The 22,553-nt window shown below is 35.9% G+C and overlaps 1 protein-coding gene across 3 annotated transcripts in view; it reads right to left on the minus strand.

Moving 5' to 3' along the window:
* Positions 1 to 21,436, minus strand: part of LOC127872729 (NF-kappa-B-activating protein-like) — a 31,653-nt gene extending 10,217 nt beyond the window's left edge. The window contains exons 1-8 of one of the 3 annotated variants that reach the window (XM_052416094.1): positions 21,358 to 21,436; positions 18,574 to 19,257; positions 17,582 to 17,662; positions 16,192 to 16,256; positions 14,478 to 14,553; positions 13,067 to 13,182; positions 9,568 to 9,682; positions 9,053 to 9,202 (exon numbers count right to left, since the gene is read on the minus strand). In XM_052416094.1, the coding sequence (XP_052272054.1) occupies positions 9,053 to 9,202; positions 9,568 to 9,682; positions 13,067 to 13,182; positions 14,478 to 14,553; positions 16,192 to 16,256; positions 17,582 to 17,662; positions 18,574 to 19,211 (1,241 nt within the window). In that variant the 5' untranslated portion in view covers positions 19,212 to 19,257; positions 21,358 to 21,436. Of the gene's footprint in view, positions 1 to 9,052; positions 9,203 to 9,567; positions 9,683 to 13,066; positions 13,183 to 14,477; positions 14,554 to 16,191; positions 16,257 to 17,581; positions 17,663 to 18,573; positions 19,341 to 21,203 lie in introns of all 3 variants that reach the window. The other 2 variants (XM_052416093.1, XM_052416095.1) reach the window with 2 other exon arrangements.
* Positions 21,437 to 22,553: the final 1,117 nt, after the last annotated feature.

The following is a 22,553-nucleotide window of genomic DNA, read 5'->3' on the forward strand; positions in this document are numbered from 1 at the left end:
TACTTTATTGCAATTTGTATGTGTTATAAACCACATACCAAAAAGCATGTTAACCCTTTCCTACTTAAAGGGACTGTCAACCACGAATGACTTACAAAGAAAAGTTCTAGTACCGTATTTATTTACAATGATTAGTTTATATTGATTAAAATATCATGACTGGTATAATACATTACTTGAAAAAAGTTAATATTTTCAGTATATTCGGTAATAAAATTTTGCGATCTGAGGTGACATAAGTATAAACACACTATAAATAACGCAAGTAGATTGATCATGTTATATATAAAATATATACAATTCACTATGCATGCACAATTTGCATTCCTGGGTTTACCACGTGACGATGATGATCAATCTACTGGCGTTATTTATAGTTAACTGGTAGTTACCTGGTAGTCATACCCAGTAACATTTATTACCAAATATACTGAAAATATGAAAACTTATTTTTTTCAAGTAATGTAATATACCAGTCGTGATATTTTAATCAATATAAACTAATAATTATAAAAAAATTCGGTATTTTACAACTTTTCTTTTCTTCGTCGTCGTGGTTGACAGTCCCTTTAAGATGAGTATTTTCAAGCATTTGTATTCCCTTAGAAAGTTTTATTTAATTTAAGACCTTCTTACTAGACTCAAGTTTTTAAGGCTTCATCTCCAAACCTTAGATACTAGTGAGCAGCAAACAGCATCAAACCTGAACAGACTGCGAGTTACTCGCAGGCTGTTCTGGTTTTATGCAGTTTGTACATAGCCATATTTACTTTGCTTCTAAGTTGGGAAGAGTTAAGTGATGGTTTTCTTTTAGTACTACTTTCAATAACATTGATGCAATGACACAAAATTTGTATTAGATCTGAATGTTGAAATTAAAAAATATGTTATTACAAAGTCTGAGATATTTCAAATCATACTTATGGTTGCCATTGTTTTTGTTCTTTATTTAGGTAAATTGAACTTGCTTAATTAGAGCATTTTTTATGTAAATTATTAGTTTAACAAAGTAATACAGTTTTCCCATTGCAAATACCAAGATGCAGTCTTAAATGAGACCCAATCATTTCAAACCCTCTCTAAAATGAACAGCATGATTGTTAAAAGTGGCAGTGATTCAAAAGTTTAACAAGTAGCAATAATCAATTGTTAATGAGTTTGTCTGTAATAATTACAACGGCATATTAAAGCTTGTTTCTATAAACTGTTTCATTGAATCATACTTATATTAGGAAATTTACACTGGATCATGGATCAAAACTGCATAACATTAACTCATTGATAATTGTAGCCATGCCCAACGGTTTGAAAATGAGTCACTGAGCAACAAACTGGCAGCATGGGGGGCTGTTGTTCAAAGAAGCCAGAAACCATCCGATGGACAGTGGCTGATGAAGGGCCAGCTGAACAAAAATTTGTCAACAAGGAATGGCTCCCAAAGGTCATAACAAAGAAGGCGCGTCACGCTAACTCTTTCAGAGAGTTTGGTGTGAAAATCCTAGATGATGAAAATGAATGTAACATCACTGGTGCTGCGTTCCTGCCCAATGGGGACATATTTATCGTGGACAAGGCTAATAAGAAACTAAAACTATTCGATAAGAAAAGTGGACAATTCAAGATGAGCGCTCAGGTTCCATCAAACCCGGAAGGCGCATGCAGCATACCCAATGCGCCAAACGTTTATGTGACCTTTCCAGCATCGAGTAGAATCCGAAAAGTTGGTGTCACCGTTAATGACATTCAACGGGTAGACACCATTCAGACTGTCAACAGATGCACAGCAATTAGCAGCAATAAATTTGGCGGACTTGCCGTTGCTGTGAATACAGTGGGAAACCAATGGCAGATACACCTAATGAACTCTGCCGGTGACCTTCAGAAGAGAATCCACGGTGAAATGTTGTTCCTCAATCCAGAACACATAGCAATAACAGACGAACTAAACCTGGTCGTATCGGACAAGGGTAACAACACAGTGTTTCATATAACACCCGAAGGCTATGTGATATTCGCGTACAAAGACCTCAAGAGTCCCCAAGACGTGTTTGTAGACAGAAAGGGCTACATCTACGTGGCTGGTCTGGACCGGATTCACCAACTCAACGAGCAGGGAGAGAAAGTGCAGTACATGCTTTCCAAGGCAGACATTGGGTTCTCGCCACAAACAATGGCGTACCGGGAGAAAGACGAGATGCTCCTTATAGCAGGAAGGTCGGATAAGGTCAAACTGTACACAATCAGTTAAAACAGAAAATAAACTACCCATGAATTTGTATAATATTCATTAAGATGATTTTATGTACTATATGCAATCAGTTGAAACATAAAATGCACTACCCCCACCAAACCCCAATCTAATAACCAGAACTTTCAACTTCTTGGGGGAAAAAGGTTAAACACTGTGACATTATTTTTCCATTTATTTATAACATGCCATGGTCTATGTTATTTTTTTCTGTAAGGTACAAAATCAATTAAGAGGCAGACAGAAGTTTTTGACAAGGAACCACTTGTTTGATGTCGCTTGCAATATTCTCATCTAATCATCAGGATTTTCAACTTTCTTTCAAACGTGTATTAACTTATTTTTTGACAATTGTATCCAAATAACTGTTCATCATATATTGTTTTAAATTGTGTGTGTATATAATCAACTATGAAACTGAAAATCAATGTTATTTGTGTTCTTTTGTTAAAAATATACATATATTTATTAAACATCATACTGATAAATGTTCACGCATGTCGTTCATTGCTTTGTAATCAAAATGGATTTATATTTACAAATGTCATTCATCGTTTTGTTATCATCATTATTTTTACAAATGTATGCTATTTATAATTCAGATGAAAAGTGCTTGTTTATTTTTCTTATTTTATGTATTTATTTTGTTTGTTTTATTTACTTTTATTTACAATTTTATGATTTCCCATTGTGATGGGAAAAATTATTCAAATATTCAAAAACTTGCTGAATATTAGAATCTGAAATTCTGACTCAAATATTTTATATATGTTAGAAAATTATTGTTATTATGCATAAGAACTTTAGTAGCTAGGTAAAAGAAAGAAGATCACTGTAGTGTTTTAGTAAATGATCTGATAAAGCTGTCATCATTGATGTCATTAATCGGTATAGTGGATTGTATCATTTGGTATCTTGTGTAGCTAGGTTGTCATTTGTGTCCCCCTGCCCTGCAGTTTGAACCTGTCTTTCATTAAATTCCCTGGCAGTTACATGGATGTTATATCAACATGGTATCCTTACAGCTAACAGCTTAGTTTAAACCTATTTTTTTTAGCTCAAATGCATCACAAGCCTCTGGCTTATTTGACAGGCTGTAGAGTCCATTTTCTGAGCCTTGAATCAGTACTTGGTGTCTTTGGGAGAGATCTAAAGAACGCTCCCACAGTGGGGATAGAACATGTGACCTTCCGATCACTAGGCTGACACCATATCCATTACGCCACAGCGACCTTTAAAAACGGCAATAAGATTGTCAAAATGGTCTATTGATTACACTTATCTGCATTCTCTAGCTTATTGTCCCCTACCAGTGAAACCGGAGGGGACTTATGGTTTGCGCTCCTTGTGTAAGTCTGTCAGTCCGTCACACTTTTCTGGATCCTGCGATAACTTTAAAAGTTCTTCATATTTTTTCATGAAATTTAAAAGATGGATAGATGGCAATATGGAGAGTATGCACATCATTTCATTTTGTTCCTATGTCAAGAATTCTGGTTGCTATGGCAACAAATATAAAAGATAATAATATTTTTTTACTGACAATGGTAGAGTTTCACCGGTAGGTGACCATATTGCTTGGCAATCTCTTGTTTATACATAAACTAGATCATATGTTCCACTTTTCATTTTAAGAGGTTTCTTAAAGGGATCTTTTCACGTCATGTTAAATTGGAACAAGAGATGTGTTTGTCAGAAACACAATGCCCCCTACTGCACCGCTATGATACATATTTTTTTTACCTTTAACCTTGAAGGATGACCTTGACCTTTCACCACTCAAAATGTGTAGCTCAATGAGATTCACATGCATGCCAAATATCAAGTGGACAAAATTGTCACAAAACCAGGTTTTCAATTATAAAACAAGGGCTGTTTGTAAAACATGCATGCCCCCCATATGGGCTCTAAGTTGTAGTGACAGCAATTTTGTAAATATGTTTTTTGTCACTGTGACCTTGACCTTTGACCTAGTGACCTGAAAATCAATAGGGGTCATCTGCGAGTCATGATCAATGTACCTATGAAGTTTCATGATCCTAGCCATAAGCTTTCCTGAGTTATCATCAGGAAACCATTTTACTATTTCGGGTCACTGTGACCTTGACCTTTGACCTTGTGACCTGAAAATCAATAGGGGTCATCTGCCAGTCATGATCAATGTACCTATCAAGTTTCATGATCCTAGGCATATTGTTTTGAGTTTTCATCTGGAAACCATTTTACTATTTCAGGTCACCGTGACCTTTGATATAGTGACCTGAAAATCAATAGGGGTCAACTGCGAGTCATGATCAATCTACCTATCAAGTTTCATGATCCTAGGCATAAGCATTCTTGAGTTATCGTCCGGACACCATTTTACTATTTCGGGTCACTGTGACCTTGACCTTTGACCGAGTGACCTGAAAATCAATAGTGGTCATCTGCGAGTCATGATCAATGTACCTATGAAGTTTCATGATCCTAGGCATAAGCGTTCTTGAGTTATCATCCGGAAACCATTTTACTATTTCAGGTCACCGTGACCTTGACCTTTGACCTACTGACCTGAAAATGAATAGGGGTCATCTGCCAGCTATTATCAATCTACCTACGAAGTTTCATGATCCTAGGCATACGCGTTCTTGAGTTATCAACCGGAAACCATTTTACTATTTTGGTTCATTGTGACCTTGACCTTTGACCTAGTGACCTCAAAATCAATAGGGGTCATCTTCGAGTCATTATCAATGTACCTATGAAGTTTCATGATCCTAGCCCCAAGCGTTCTTGAGTTATCATCCGGAAACCACCTGGTGGACGGACCGACCGACAGACCGACCGACCGACATGTGCAAAGCAATATATCCCTTCTTCTTCGAAGGGGGACATAAATATGAAATACATTGAATAGGATAAACAAATATTAAAATATCATTTCCTGATTTATCTCCATCCCAAATTTCCATACTTACAAAATAAAAAAAAAATATACCTGATATAACTTTTGCTACATTTTGCCTAAATTGGAGTTGCGCTATGAATAGACTTCCTTTAACCGTTAGATACGTATTTTGACCCATTTTCAGTCCCTTAATAAATTTAATTAAATACCTTTCAAGTTTCAAAGGCTTCATTTTCAACCCTGTTACTGATAAGCAGCAAACAACATAAAACCTGAACAGACTGCAAGTTACTCGCAGGCTGTTCTTGTTTTATGCTGGTTGCAAAAAGCCATTTTCACTTCGCTTCTTATGGGAAAAAGCATTAATTAACAAGAGCACCGCCTTACAGGTGCAGACCGCTCATCTATTTTCTTTTTAAAGGTGAAGGGACTCTCATTTTCAATCACAAAGGAGGGAGGGGTGGAGTGAAGAGGGGTGCATTGTGTGGGGGTGTGGACATTTATTACATTATCTTCCAACAATGCGAAAAAAAGGAAAAAAAAACGGAGGGGGGGGGGTTGGGGGTGGGGGGGGGGGGTGGGGGGGGGATTCTTGGGTGCGATGGTTGGACGGTATTTCAAACATAAAATAATAAAAATAAATATTTGTGTTTTTTAACCGTTTCAAAAAAAAAATGGGGGCGGGGTGAGGTTGGGGGGGGGGGTATAGTGTGAGGGTGTGGTAGTAATTTGTGAGATGATCTTAAAAAAAAAAAAAAAAAAAAAAAAAAATTAGGGGGCGGGGATTCGGGTGGGGGGGGGGGTGGGGGGGTATTCTTGGGTGGGATGGTTGGACGGTATTTCAAACATAAAATAATCAAAATAAATAGTTTTGTTTTTTAACCGTTTAAAAAAAAATTTGGGGTGGGGGTGGGGTGGGGTGGGGGTATAGTGTGAGGGTGTGGTGGCCATTTGTGAGATGATCTTAAAAAAAAAAAAAAAAATAGGGAGGGGGGGATTCGGGGGGGGGGGGGGAGGGGGGGGGCACGGGCGATGGTTTAGGTGGAGTCTATTGTGGTATGTCAGGTAAGAGTAGTTTTGTCAAAGTATCAATCAAATCTAATCATAAATAAAGAAGTTATGGCAATTTTAGTAAAATTTAATAATTTGACCTTGAGAGTCAAGGTCATTCAAAGGTCAAGGTAAAATTCAATTTGCCAGGTACAGTAACCTCATGATAGCATGAAAGTATTTGAAGTTTGAAAGCAATAGCCTTGATACTTAAGAAGTAAAGTGGATCGAAACACAAAATTTAACCATATATTCAAAGTTACTAAGTCAAAAAAGGGCCATAATTCCGTAAAAATGACATCCAGAGTTATGCAACTTGTCCTTTTACTGTACCCTTATGATAGTTTGTGAGTGTTCTAAGTATGAAAGCAATATCTATGATACTTTAGGGGCAAAGTGGACCAAAACACAAAACTTAACCAAACTTTCAATTTTCTAAGTATAAAGGGCCCATAATTCCGTCCAAATGCCAGTCAGAGTTACATAACTTTGCCTGCACAGTCCCCTTACGATAGTTAATAAGTGTTGCAAGTATGAAAGCAATAGCTTTGATACTGTAGGAATAAAGTGGACCTAAACACAAAACATAACCAAATTCAATTTTCTAAGTATAAAAAGGGCACATAATTCTGTCAAAATGCCAGTCAGAGTTATCTAACTTTGCCTGCCCAGTCCCCTCATGATAGTTAGTAAGTGTACCAAGTTTGAATGCAATAGCATTGATACTTTCTGAGAAAAGTGGACCTAAACGCAAAACTTAACCGGACGCCGACACAGACGCCGACGCCAAGGTGATGACAATAGCTCATAATTTTTTTTCAAAAAAAAGATGAGCTAAAAATGCAATGAAAGCAGAAAGTGTCGCCCCTGACTAGCTTGTGCATTTTTCTTATCTGGAATGCCACATTACGAACATTCATTAAGCCCAGTTTTCCCAACACGAAGCTCAAGTACATCATTTAATGCACAATTAACAATGCAACAAATATCCCTCACTGACAAAGCGAACCTTCTACAGGGACTGGCAGACACTTTGTCTTAATAGGTCAGGCATTTATTCAATATTGTCAGCCGCATATGCTTATAACTTATAACTAGTTCAAATTTATTGTCAAGCATTTTTGTCTGACAGGGTTCTAATGTTTGTCAGAAATTGTAATTTAAAGCCTAATTTATTGCTAATATGAGGGGCGTTTTGGGAAAACTGGGCGTAGGTCATGTGTGTAAAGTGTTGTCCCTCAATGGCCTGTGTTGTTGCACAGGCTAATCAGGGATGACATTTTCCCCGTTGATGGTATTTTTATGGTAAAATCTATTTATATCTGTTCTTAGCTTATATCCAGGTTAGGCGCAAAGTGGTGTCCCTGTTTAGTATGTGCAAACTGCAAAGGCTGTTCTGGGATGAGTATTTATGCCCATGCATTAAACCCTGTTTTCCCACAATGAGGCTGATATTTCAGAGGTAATAGCAGATGGTTGCATAAACCAATCAATTTACTTTTAATGCTTGTGATCTTTCAGAGGTAATAGCAGATGGTTGCATAAACCAATCAATTTACTTTAAATGCTTGTGATATTTCAGAGGTAATAGCAGATGGTTGCATAAACCAATCAATTTACTTTAAATGCTTGTGATATTTCAGAGGTAATAGCAGATGGTTGCATAAACCAATCAATGTACTTTAAATGCTTGTGATACTTCAGAGGTAAAAGCAGATGGTTGCATAAACCAATCAATGTACTTTAAATGCTTGTGATATTTCAGTGGTAATAGCAGATGGTTGCATAAACCAATCAATTTACTTTAAATGCTTGTGATATTTCAGAGGTAATAGCAGATGGTTGCATAAACCAATCAATTTACTTTAAATGCTTGTGATATTTCAGAGGTAATAGCAGATGGTTGCATTAACCAATCAATTTACTTTAAATGCTTGTGATATTTCAGTGGTAATAGCAGATGGTTGCATAAACCAATCAATTTACTTTAAATGCTTGTGATATTTCAGAGGTAATAGCAGATGGTTGCATAAACCAATCAATTTTACTTTAAATGCTTGTGATATTTCAGAGGTAATAGCAGATGGTTGCATTAACCAATCAATTTACTTTAAATGCTTGGACAAATTGCCTAAGACAAAGCAAAAATGGAAGAAATTTATTTTTTATAATCTGGTAAAAAATATTGTTAAATTTTTTCATGAAAGTGCACAGTTAGAGACAATAAATATTCTATTATATCCAATGGCAGATAAACTCTCTATGGTATGCAAAATTATACATTTTTCCGATTATTTGGAATGCTCGGTTTTAATTTGTGTTCCTCATCGTGATGCTGTTATTTATTTTGTCATATTAACCATAACTGCACTAAGTGTGGTATCTTAATTTTAAGACACACAAAAAATCAACATTTAAGGTTTAAAAAAACTGTAATTATGGTATGCGTTAATAAAATATTCTAGAACAGATATGTTAAAAAAGCATGTCATCAAAGCATGATGTAACAAGTTTGCAAATTTCTGAGATATAACAGATAAATGTGCACCATGTATTGAATAAGGAACAAACATAAAAGGTCAGACAAACCTACTACATCAGCCTTGTTCTATGACAATTAGTCTTAATGCATGTCCGCAAAGTGTCATCCATGATCCACCTGTCCAGTTCACATAGGCTAACCAGGGACCACACTTTTGGACTGGACTTGACTTTGGGCTAGAAGAGATTTCCTTTAAACTAAAAATTCAATAAAACCGACTGCACAGGCTAATCTGGAACAACACTTTAAGCACATGCATGAAGCCTGGCCAGCGAGCTAAACTATATGGTTAGTATTAAGGGGAGGTAACTAAGTACTCCAATACCTGCTACCGCTCATCACGAATCCCTGGTCCTCGTATTGCGTAATCTCATCAGGCGTGAGACCGATCTCTCCTCTGCGGGGGATACGTTTGCCTTCTGCAATGTAGGCCGCCATGGCCGCACCTTCACCTGGCAACAGCGCATGGCCGAAACTGGAACAGATCCATGTGTGGATGGTGACGGACAGTATGTACACATTTTTCCAATCCAGTATGGCAAGAAGTCACAGATCACATTAAGATATTGTCAAGTCAAGTATTAGTCAATTATCAACTACAGGTGAAAGGATTTAAGGTAACCAACAATTTTCATGTCAATTGTTCAGTACCCGACACACAAGAGGTCAAAGGTTATCATGTTGTTCAAGTCACTTTCCCAGTGCAGGACAAGCAAAAGATCAAAGGTCAATGATTTTCACGTCAAGTTTTCAATACCCAACAGACATGAAGTCAAATGGCACCACAATCTACAATCAATTTTTAAGTTCAGGACATTAAAGAGATCCAAGGCCACCTACTCTTTCTGGGTTAATCCAGGTGCAGTGGGAACGAAAGGCTTTGGACCAAACTCATCTTCCGCGTCGTCATCAGAGTGCGCTGCCATCTGCTGTGTTGCCACTTCGGGTTCGGGTTCTACAAATAGACGTGCTCAATAAGCACACATGCCCCAATTCTAATTCCAAAAGATGCCAAGGTAAAAGCAATATCAGTGAAAATTGACAAGTCATAAGTAAAAAATTATTTTTAGTGTTTTGGTACCCAGAAATTGAAAAAATAGGGGTCATTGGCCAGTCATTATCAATGTACCTATGAAGTTTCATGATCATAGGCGTAAGCATTCTTGAGTTATCATCCGGAAACCATTTTACTGTTTCAAGTCACTGTGACATTGACCTTTGACCTAGTGACCTGAAAATAAATAGGGGTCATCTGCCAGTCATGATTAATGTTCCTATGAAGTTTCATGATCCTAGGCGTAAGCATTCTAGATTTATCATCGGCAAACCATTTTACTGTTTCGAGTCACTGTAACATTGTCCTTTGACCTAGTGACCTAAAATAAATAGGGGTCATCTGCAAGTCATGATCAATGTACCTATACAGTTTCATGATCCTCAAGTCGTATGCTTTCTTGAGTTATCATCCGGAAACAATTTAACTGTGTCAAGTCACCCTGACCTTGACCTTTGACCTAGTGACCTGAAAATCAATAGGGGTCATCTGCAAGTCATGATCAATGTACCTATGAAGTTTCATGATCCTTGGCGTAAGCGGTCTTGAGTTATCATCCGGAAATCATTTAATTGTTTCAAGTCACTGTGACCTTGACCTTTGACCAAGTGACTTGAAAATCAATAGGGGTCATCAGCCAGTCATGATCAATGTACCTATGAAGTTTCATGATCCTAGGCGTAAGCATTCTTGAGTTATCATCCGGAAACCAATTTGCTATTTTGAGTCACTGTGACGTTGACCTTTGACCTAGTGATCTGAAAATCAATAGGGGTCATCTGCCAGTCATGATCAATTTACCTATGAAGTTTCGTGATCATAGGCCTAAGCATTCTTGAGTTATCATCCGGAAACCATTTTACTATTTCGAGTCACCGTGACCTTGACCTTTGACCTATTGACCTGAAAATCAATAGGGGTCATCTTCTAGTCATGATCAATCTACCTATGAAGTTTCATGATCCTAGGCCTAAGGGTTCTTGAGTTATCCGGAAACGATCTGGTGGACGGACGGACCAACGGACTGACCGACATGAGCAAAACAATATACCCCCTCTTCTTCGAAGGGGGGCATAAAAAATTGAAAGCTATGATGATGGTAGATTGTATGATAAAATCTAGTTTAAAAAGAAACAAATTTTATTTGTTTAGATAAAGGTGAACGGATCGACAGGACAATCTCTATAGTAATAGCTGGCACATTTATGTTAAGGCATCAACACATAAGAAATAGTACAATTATTTTCTTAAATTATTACGGACTTAAAATACGAATTATACGATCATTTCATTATATACAAGAATTAACCAAATGTAAGTCAATTTTAATGGCCGAGTGTGCAAAATAAAGGTACAAATAAAAACAGAAACAACAATTGATCATTCAATATTTTATGTTCATTACCTAAATTATGTATATATCTAGTGGATTTTTATATGAAAAATGCACCTTTTTGAGGATGTTTAATTCACAGATTGTTGGTAAAATGTTTTTAACATATTGTTTTATTCTTTTTAATGTACAAAACAGGAACTACATTTAACCAAGTAGCAACTGCTTCACGTGGGTCACTATACATATAAGCATGAGTAAATCACCAGAGTTATTAGCACATTGATATATTAATGCAAAAAGAAGTAAGTTTCAGTAGCTACTGAAACTTACTTCTTTTTGTGAAAGTATTATATTCATAATCACCAGATTTAAGTTCATTAATTAACCCTTAACCACTCAGAAACGCACTATGACGCATCTGAAGTTTTTGAGTAAATCAATTTGAATTTAAGTCCTTTCTTAATGTATTCAAGTTTGAAAGGCCTCATTTCCAATCCTTAGATTAGATGAGCAGCAAACAGCATAAAACCTGAACAGACTCGAGGTTGGCGTTAAGGACAAAAAGCCCGAATTTTTTTTTGGGTGAAGTTTTTTTCTTCGCTGGTGAGCTGCTTATTGACATTTTTCAGCCGATTTGTTTTGTTTACATAGACACCGGTGGCGTAGTGATAATGATACATTAACACTGTTAAACAGTTTTCCGTACATGTGGTATTTAGGTTAGAAACCACTAAAACAGCCCGCCCGTCTCGTTAGTAATTATACGACTTTTTATGAAATCCAAACATTACATTTTTGGTGATTACATCAAAACTGTGAGACTTGACAGGTATGATTTCATCACTGACTTGGGCTAGCATCAGATGTCGCTCATTGGAGATATGCAGGTTTGCATCTAGAAAAACGTAGATAGGGGTTTTGGCCCCCCTCACTTTCAGGTAAAGGGGGGCTTGATCCCTCTTACATTTAAAAGAGGGGGACTCAAAGAAAAGATTAATTAAATCCACACAAATCTCTTTTAAGAACCGACATTGTATAAACTAGGAATATGTTCAACGTATGTTCATATTGAAACTATCCTGAACTTGTCAGTTGATAAAAATTGAAGAAATAAATTCCAAAATATAGTTAACTGTAGAACTTTGAAACTGTTTTAAACTGTTTATATACACTGGTTAGATAATACGTTTCCGATTCTGCATTCAAGTCTGCACTATTTGAGACATACTCCGATCACAAACCTAACATTTGGTCATTTCCTGAGATGACATTATTCTGTCCGCTTTCTTTTCTAAAGAATTGTGTTAATTTCTGTTGCTTCGACTTTCTTTTTTCGTTGGAAGTGCCCATTTTTACCGGAATCTGCAACTCACTTTCTAAATCGGTCCTTAAAGTTGCATAGCAACCGTAAAGGGAAGTTACTCTTTTCTTCTTTTCTAGCCAATCAAAATCGTTGTTTCTTGGAAAATTAGTTTAAAGTGGCTATTTCAATGTCGTAACTCCGCCCATCTTATTTAATGACAATTCCATACTTGTCGATTCCATAACATTGAATTGTAACATCTATAGCATAGGTCGGTAACGCTTACATAGAGACTGCGACTTACTCGCAGGCTGTTCTGGTTTTATGCTGTTTGCACATAGCCATTTCCACTTTGCATCTGAAAAAACTGACTTTCAACTGACTTTTAAGCTATAACTCTATTTGCTTATCACAACTGCAGGAAATAGCATGAGCCTCGTTCTGGGAAAAAGGGACTTAATGCATGTGCATAAAGTGTAGTCCAAGATTAGCCTATGCAGTCCAAACAGGTTAATCAGGGACAACACTTTACGCATAAACAGATTATTTAGTCTTAAGGACTGCAGACTGCAAAGGGTTATCACAGAGACTACACTTTACGCATTAAGCCCCATTTTCATAGTGGGTGGTGATATCAATCCCTTACTTTTCACGACCTCCACCCACTGGTCTTCTTCGACCTCCGAATCTTTGCTCTCCGAGTCAGACTCCTCAGCCTTCTTTTTTTGCTTTCGCTTCTTAGACTTGTGCTTGGACTTCTTTCTGTTTGATGAAAAAAAAATCTACAGTAAAATGATACTTGTGCTGAACCAAAACACCCAAGTTTTACTTGAAGGTAATGAAATGATCATGTATTATTTAATGTTCAATTGAAGGACACCTCCATACGCAAATTAAAAGATAAGATGATGCCTTTTTTTTAAATAAGAAGAACAGAGTATTGTGCCAGCTTATAAACATTTTCAATTTCCAAATCACACTCATCTGTTTGCAGGTTCATAAGAACAGACTATTGGGCCAGCCTATAAACATTTTCAATTTCCAAATCACACTCATCTATTTGCAGGTTAATATCACATTCGCACACTTTCAATTTAATATAAAATGTTTTTTTTTTGTGTGGGATTGACAGTGTGACTCAGAGCTACAGATAAGGTGCGTATTTGCGTAAATACCCAATGTAAAATTGCCGATTACGCATAGAAAAATTGAACTCTGCGTACCGAAACCCAATTGAAATGGCTGATTACGCATCATATTTTCCCCTACGTAACTAGTAAATCTTTCCCGAAAATACCCAGGTATGAAATACCCGGATTCTTTCCGCTTCGTCCAACCATTAGTATAACCTTCAGCACAATAATATGTACGGAAGAAAGCGTCTATGTAACTACGTATTATTGTTGTGAAAATGTCAAAACCGCGAGGCCGTAAACAGGGAAATATCGTATCCCAGGCACAAAAAAACTATTTTAAGTTATTTCCTCGCGAGCAACACAAAATCAGAAGCGGAAAATATAGTGAAACTAATTTTTGACGATATTGTGTAGGAGGCAAGCGCTGAAAGTCCTTAAATTGTAAAAAAAACTAGTGGAAGGAATCGTCAAACTTTTTTTTTAATGAAGACTGTATATTATGGATACATCTACATAATTACACAAGATCTCAGAAACTTATCAGTTAAGAGCGGAACTTCAACTAGCTCATTATGGTAAGCATTTGAGAATTTAAGGCAATGAAAATACCCAATTTTAATACAAAAATACCCAATTGTCAAGTAAAGTAGTGGGTACCGACTTTTTTGTACCCAACTGAAAATGAAAATACCCAAGTGAACTCAAACGTAGTGGGTATTTACCCAATTACTCAGAAAAGTTATCAGGAGCTCTGGTGACTGCTATATGTTGCCGTAAAAAGGGGAGGGGGGCAGTGGAGGGGGGGTCAAAAACGCATCCTTATTCTACTTTTATTAATCTATCATACACTCAACTATAATAGGTGATGTAACATGTATAAATGTATAAACAGAGTGTATTAATACCTCAGACTATACTAACCCCTTTTTACTGTGCTTTTTGTGCTTCTTTTTCTTTGATGACTTCTTCTTCTTTTTTTTCTTTTTCCTTCGTTCTTCTATTAAAGTACCAAAACAATGACTGAATTATGAAAGACTTGAAAAGCAAAACAATTGAGAAGAACAATAAAATGTAACTCATTAAAGAAATGTATGATTATTTGTTGTGTTTATTAGAAAAAAATAGAAATAATACAATGATTTAGTTTAAAACTATTTATTTTATGTTTTCGGATGGTTTATATAGAAATATCAGTGAATTAAAACTGATATTTCATTGAAAAATAACACCGAAATTATCGATAATTGTCATTTTTTTCACATGTTCTATTTTTAGATATCTTGATTTCCCCATTTTGACCCCCAATGTTACCTAGGGTGATAACTCTGTATTGAATGTTTATAAAAACATACTGATAAGCTTCCCTTGAACATACATGTAAAAATATTTCTGGGCACCACACGGGGAATCATATTGTTCGGAAAGGCAAAAATACAAAAATAATCATTTGTAAGCATAAAATAGATAGAAAATTTGTTGGATTTGGTGGAATATCAAATATATATATTCCACCAAATCCAACAAATATCCTTGTACTATTTTAGCTCTATGGCATTGGAAGCCCAAGGCTCATTGTTAAAAGTGACATGTCATCTTTTGATGATACATATTTGTGCAATTAAGTTTATCAGCTGAGTTTATTAGCTGAGACAAGTACATGTTGTTGTTAACTTTCATCCTGACACTCATAGTCCTACTGTGGGACGGCTTCATGCTGCCTACTACAAAGGGGTAAACAAATGCATCTCAACTTGAAGTCAGGAAAGATTCAGGATCAACAACAGATGGGTTTGTCAGAAACACAATGTCCCCTTCTGCGCCGCTTGGATTTAAATTTTTTTACCTTTACCTTGAAGGATGACCTTGACCTTTCACCACTCAAAATGTGCAGCTCTATGAGATACACATGCATGCCAGATATGAAATTGCTATCTTCAATATAGCAAACGTTATTGCAAAAAGTTAAAGTTTGGGCAAACAAACCAACAGACAGGGCAAAAACAATATGTCCCCCACTATAGTGGTGGGGGACATAAAAAGGTACAGGGTGCTGCTAAAAAAGGATGGTATGGAAAGTCAAACCAGTCTATGCATTTACTTAATACAAGGAATTTTTTATTCTTACAAACGTTATGAATTTTTTAAGCACATGCTTTTAATTTAACATTTACTTACAAAACATAAATAGAATTCAAATAATTTTCACATTGTTTCGCGCTGCCTAGTCCATAGTAACAGCAGAGGGAGGAAAGAGGGGCGCAATGAGGAAAAGGATGCTGCCCACTGCTTTATTTATCTAGATCTTTTTTTACATGCGGTTATTGCACCCACTTGTCAGGACAACAGTTTCAGAATGATACTGCCACCCAAAGTAACCGATAAATGACGCCTTTTCTATAAAAAGTAAATTTGTTGAATTGATATTCCCCTCAGATCTTGTATAGTTGAGATCTAGTATAGTATCTGAGATATAGCCCTGAAAAGTTCCACCATACAAAAACAACAAAGGGTAATAAGTCTTATTTAAGAAAGGTTCTATGGTAATGGTTCTTAGGCATGGAATCTCATACAAGAGAACCTCATGGGACATCATACAAAAACAACAAAGGGCAATAACTCCGGATATAACAAGTACCTTCTGAGCTGGAAGCAGTCCCTGAGGCGTCCTCACTTTCATCTGAGTCTTCTGAATCGTCAGATCTGTTTGAAATAAAATGTAAAACACATGACCTTTCACACAGCCATCATATGCACATGTAGATTCTACAAAGAAAAGTTTCTTTAGTTTATACCTATTTATTTTAGCTTGATTGCATCTAAAGACTAAGGCTTACTAGTATTTGAAACGCTCTCGAGTCTGTTTCCTGGGACAAGAACAAGTACTTATTGTCTATGGGGGAAATCTAAAGAACGCTCCCACGGTGGGGATCAAACCCATGACCTCCGAATCGCTAGGCGGACACCATATCCACTACACCACTGTAGTAAAAAGTTCTTTTCCATGATATGTGTCATGTTCTGAGAAAACTGGGCTTAATGCATGTGCGTAAAGTGTCATCCAAGATAAGGCTGTGCTGTCCCCACAGGCTAATCAGGGACGACACTTTTCGCTTTTATGGAATTTTTAGTTTCAATGAAGTCCCTCCTTACCGAATATCGTGTTTAGGTGGAAAGTGTCCTCCCTGATAAGCCTGTGCGGACGGCACAGGCTAATCTGGGACGACACTTTACGCACATGCATTAAGCCCAATTTTCTCAGAACGCGACTCATATTAAGTTTACAATAAGATTGCAACTGTTTTTTCCTTTAAATTATTACTTTCCATACCTTACAAGAGCAATCTGAATATAGCATGATTGGCTATTCTTCCCCTTTGATAGTACATGTACACTGTGAAACCATTAATATTTGTAGTACAATCAGACACTAATTTATGTGGGTCGTCTCAATCACAAAATGCTATTATCACCAAACGCTCATGTCCAAGTGAATTATTAGATCAGACATAACAAAGAGTATACATTAAAATGATCCATGAATTTAAGATCAAAATTAAAAACAAGATTAAATGAATTCATGAAAAAAATTGTCAACTAAAATAAAACCATATATAAATTTGGTCAACTAAAATAAAACAATATATAAATTGTGTAAACTTAAATAAAACACTATATAGTATTACAACAGTTACTAAATTATACCACACTCATTACTCATTTGTAGTTTCAATATAAGGATCTGAGTAGTTACAGAGATACTGTAAAATCATGATAATTAATGAGCCATTAATTTTTGTTGATTTCTTGGATTGAAGGATCCATGAATTTAACATAAACAAATTACAAAATGACCAACACTAATTTCGCTGTTTTTTCAAAAATCAGTAATACACAACATTACAATTATTTCCTTGAAAAAGTCATTTTTTGAAAAACCACAAAAGTTCAAGCCAACAAATATATTTAACAGTAGATCAAAACGGCCATAAATTCTGATCGATTGCACATAAGCGTAATGCCCCTACTCTGAGTGTTGTGGCGAGGGTGATCTGCCCCAGACTTCAGGGGCTCCCAGTGAACAAATCCTCTCTCTGTCTGTCCTCCGCCTGTAAATGGAAGCAAAGTGTCATGTTAAACCCTTTCCCACTTTAATAGAAGCAAAGTGTCATGTTAAAACCTTTCCCACTTAGAAGCAAAGTGTCATGTTAAACCCTTTTGTTCTAAGAAGCAAAGTGTCATGTTAAACCATTTTGTACTTAGAAGCAAAGTATCATGTTAAACCCTTTCCCACTTAGAAGCAAAGTGTCATGTGAAACCCTTCCCACTTTAATAGAAGCAAAGTGATAATGGCTATGTGCAAACAGCATAAAACCAGAACAGCATGCGGGTAACTCGCAGTTCGTTTATGCTTTATGCTGCTCATCAGAATATGTTTCTTAGTGGTAAAGGCTTAAAACAGCCATATAGAGCATGTTTGAAGGTTTTATTAGAATTTTGAGTTTAGCCCCTTTCTGCTCAGTTAAGCATTTTAACCACTTGTAGTAGCCTATAAAATCAAGTTCAATTAAAAAGCTTTCTTAACAGATTCAAGTTTAAGTGGCTTCATTTCCAACCATAAGATACTGATGAGTAGCAAACAGCATAAAACAAGAACAGCCTGCAAGTAACTCACAGGCTGTTCTTGTTTTATGCTGGTTGCATAAAGGCATTTTCACGTTCCGTCTAAGCCGAAAAGGATTAATCCATGAGTAAAAAATATCAATTAAATTTAAGTATACAAGAGTGACCTTTGCCAACAAATAAACATGTGCTTTTCTTGCATTTGTTCGTTCTTAATGAAGTCTCTTGTCATCATAAATCCATTTTAGGCAAAACATTTCATCCTTGATTGACTTGTACAGACTTAATAATATCAGTAACAAATAAATAGATTATCAGAAAATTTAATTCATTATCATCCTTGATGATGAAAATAATGATAGCAATGTTCATATATTTTTTTTCATATTTTGCTTACCTTTCAAAAACGTCATACTGCAACTCCCTGTCTTTATGTCTCCCACCATACCCTTTTTCATTATTGCTTCTCCCCACATGATCTTCATTTGACTCACGTCCTTTCTGTATTGGTAACCTTGTCCTGTCATTCCAAGCTGGTGACCTATTTCTTTGAACAGGTGACCTATTTCTTTGAACAGGCGACCTATTTCTTTGAACAGGTGACCTAGTTCTTTGATCAGGCAACCTATTTCTTTGGAAAGGCGACCTATTTCTTTCAACAGGCGACCTAGTTCTTTGAACAGGTGACCTATTTCTGGCTATAGGTGATCTACTCCTTGACCTAGTATAAGATCTGTCTCTGATTTTAGTGTTTCTGTCCATGATTTTTGAGTCTCGTTCAAGAGAACCTGCAAATTCTTTTCTATGACACATTGGTGACCTTGACTTTGACCTACTATCTGAAGAAGTACTGTCTCTGAATCTTTCACCACTGTTTGATATGTTCTTTCCATTTCTGTCTGGTGACTTCGAATATGACCTTGAACGTTTCCTTTTTGGTGACCTTTGACTTCTGTAGTTAGAATCATCAGAAGAGGATTGAGAGTATTTCCTGGATCGATAGCTCGGTGAACCATCACTGTCTGAGCCGGCCATGTTTTTTTCTATCCCCTGCACTTTTTGGTGTCACTTTGGCCAAAACCTTCAATCAATATGTATCACATGATATTTTGGGTTGTTATCATTTATTTATATAATGACATAAGATAATGTATAGATTTTGTACTGAAATCATATTTAATTACATATTTCATGCCTTTTTAGATCTAGCAGTAGCATTTGTTTTTGAAGATGTTGTAGCCTTTTCACTTTAATTTATCTATATTTTGGAAAAGGCTCGAATGAAGTTTTGATTAATGCACCTATGCACCAATGAAGGCCTTTATTAGACATTCACAGTTTTTATAATAATGGTTGTCAATATATGTATTGTTATGGAATGTATGGCCTCAACAAGTGTAAAGGTACAACTATCATGTGTATTATACAAACTGAGATTTAAATACACATATATACTCTGTAAATTCAGTGATTGTGTATAACAAACAAATTGCAGGCATACAAATACAAGTTGATCTTTCACTATTATTTTCGTCTGATTTTCAGAAAATAGTTTGTGCATATTGCATCAATCTAAATTAAGAGTTTGTATCAGTTTTGTGGCTTGTGCTGTTTCGCATCACAATCATGGCGATAAGTCATCACACAAGCCACTCCACTGATACAAACTCTTGGAACAATTGCCTAGCGTAATATTCCGTATGTATTAGCGGAAAAGTTGTCTATCTTCGAAAAGGAGTCCCTAATTTATCAATTAAGTATTTATTTCAACTTTTATTTTTGTTTAATTTTAATATTAAGTACTGTGAGAATAAGGATGACCAGTACAGTCAAGTAACCATTACCGGATCAGTAGCGTAATAAAGTTGTTCTGGTGAAAAGCAATAAATGTTTTGAGACATCTGTTATACCAGTTTGATTAAATATCACCTTTGCTTTCTGATTCAGCACATAGTCTTATTTTTAAACGCAGGCAAACTGTATTTGTAATAACCTTTTTTCGCCGCATAATTTATGCATTAACGGATCAGTTGTAGCCATAACGGATCACGTGTTCGAAACCATTCAAGAGGGCATCTAACACGCTATTTGAACTGTCGAAACATGAACTGTGTTGTTTACAATGACCAAGTTACATTGCCAGTTATAAATTATATTCTTTTTTTTCTTATTAATTGTTTTCTATATGTGATCTTGTATCTACACTTTACGGATGGTGTTTTTGTGTGAATTATCTGTTGAAAATCCTAAATAGATCGAAGAGATAAGGGCATCTTATAAACCATGTAAATCGTTTGAATCATATCTAATCATCGATATTTAACATGGAACATAAATAAAACATTAAGATTACTTATTGTAAGAATCATCCAGATTTGCATATATTTAAATATAATATATTATCAATACGCATTTATTATCACGCTTGATCCGTTATTGCCCTAATTCTTCTTTTCATTGAAGGTGTTACAAAATCAAAAACACAAATCAAAACTGAACTAGAATTTTGCAGGCAGAAAGACTACTAAATGGCCTTTAAATTAATGCGTAAACTTCTTACTTTCCAACAGAGTTTTAGCATGTTGTTGCGAAATATTTTCAACCTCAATTTGGAAACGAGGCGGAAGTCAACAAAGTCGTATATACATGTAAGCAAAACATACCGAAATGTTTGACATATAGGAGCTCCGATTATGACTCAATCAATGTGTTTTAAAGAACAGGCCTTGAAGATGCTGTGTGCAAATTATCACTTAACAATGTCAACTTGTTATTTCGATATGCAGTCTTGAACATCAAAGTGATCTACTATGAGTAATCAAATGATCCGGTAATGGTAACTTGACTATATGACATGTTTTTGTCGCATTTTTGATCAGCAAAACCGTGATGTGTCAAAACTTTTACTGAAACAAACGTCATTATGTGTTAACTTGCTACCAAACGCAATCTCTACAACGGTTAACCATGACTCAAACAGGATCCAAAACTCAACAAAAACAATTAAATGTCAAAACTTTGTTTTACCAGTTCACGTTTTGATTCATGATTGTTTATCTTATTTTCAATTCAAAGTGCGAAGTCATAAAATCATGTGCACTCAGACCAAACAGAGGGCCGCGATATACTCATACGAATGTCTTCCACGGTCTTGCAATTATGATGGTCTTTATTGATATACCTTGGTTTAAATGCATACGTTTTACAAAGTTCCTCAATTTTATTTTACGATGTAATGTTTACCTCGACACCGTTTGATGTTGTAAATTCTACCCTACAGTACTAAATTCGGTTACAATGTATCTGAAGTTTCGGAGTTGGTTCAGTTGTGGCGGTAGAGACATTTCTTTAAATTCTGATGTATAAAATAGAAATAAATTGATTATGTAATATTGGTCAGCGTAATTATATGTTTCTATGTCTCATGTACCAGTGATTATGTCCCTTGTCTTGTATGTTTCCATTTTCATCTCTTGTAGGATTCAGTCCCGTGTCCGTAGTGCGTCCAGCCATGTACCGTGATATCATACATGTCTTGTCAAGTTAGAATGAGAGATATAAAATATATACAAGACTTTTATTAGTCAAAACTAAAACCCAGTAAAAGTGTTGGGCAAACTGCGGACCGTGCTTTCCTTTCCTCACATGCTCTATAAAGACACTCTTCAATGTGTTTAAGTCTACTTGTACTATTTTCATTCTATCAAACTGGTCAGTTTCTGATTATTTGTACTTGCATTTATAAGTTATTTGTCTGAATTGCGAATGAATCAAATGTATGGCGTTCTGTTATTATGTTTGTAGGTTTCAGTTTATGATATATACATTAACTTTTCCTGGGTAATGATTACTAGTGGGAAGTACCCCGGTACTCATAGCGTTGTTCTCGTGAGAATGTGTTTGCATTTGTCTGCATTTGGCACTCCGGATCTAGGGTATTCATCAACAGCCATGCAATTTGTTTTCCAGTTACTCATAATATATCAATTGTAATATTTAATAACGGAATTAAAACAGTTAAATTTATCCACATCACATCAAATACAGTCAAATGCTTGATCTTCACACTTTTGTAATTTGTGGCTCGCAAAAAAATAAAGTTTTATAACGTATTTGTTTGTTTTAAAGAATGAGCAAAACATGGTTGCTTACAAAAGAGATTCTCCTATGCCGATTGCGAAATGTATTCAACATTTCGATTTTGATTGAAAATTGCCGTACAGTTCAGTCCGTGGCGCGTTATAACTTTTGCCAAGTGTGGTTATCTGTATAGGTGGATGGTCCACGGCCGTCCACAAGCTCAAATGACCATATATGGAGAAAAAGGCGGGACCAAACCAAATAGGCTTGCAATGCGCATGCCCAAGCAAAAGGAAT

Source organism: Dreissena polymorpha, chromosome 3 (assembly GCF_020536995.1).
Source record: "Dreissena polymorpha isolate Duluth1 chromosome 3, UMN_Dpol_1.0, whole genome shotgun sequence".
Taxonomy (NCBI): Eukaryota; Metazoa; Mollusca; class Bivalvia; order Myida; family Dreissenidae; genus Dreissena; species Dreissena polymorpha.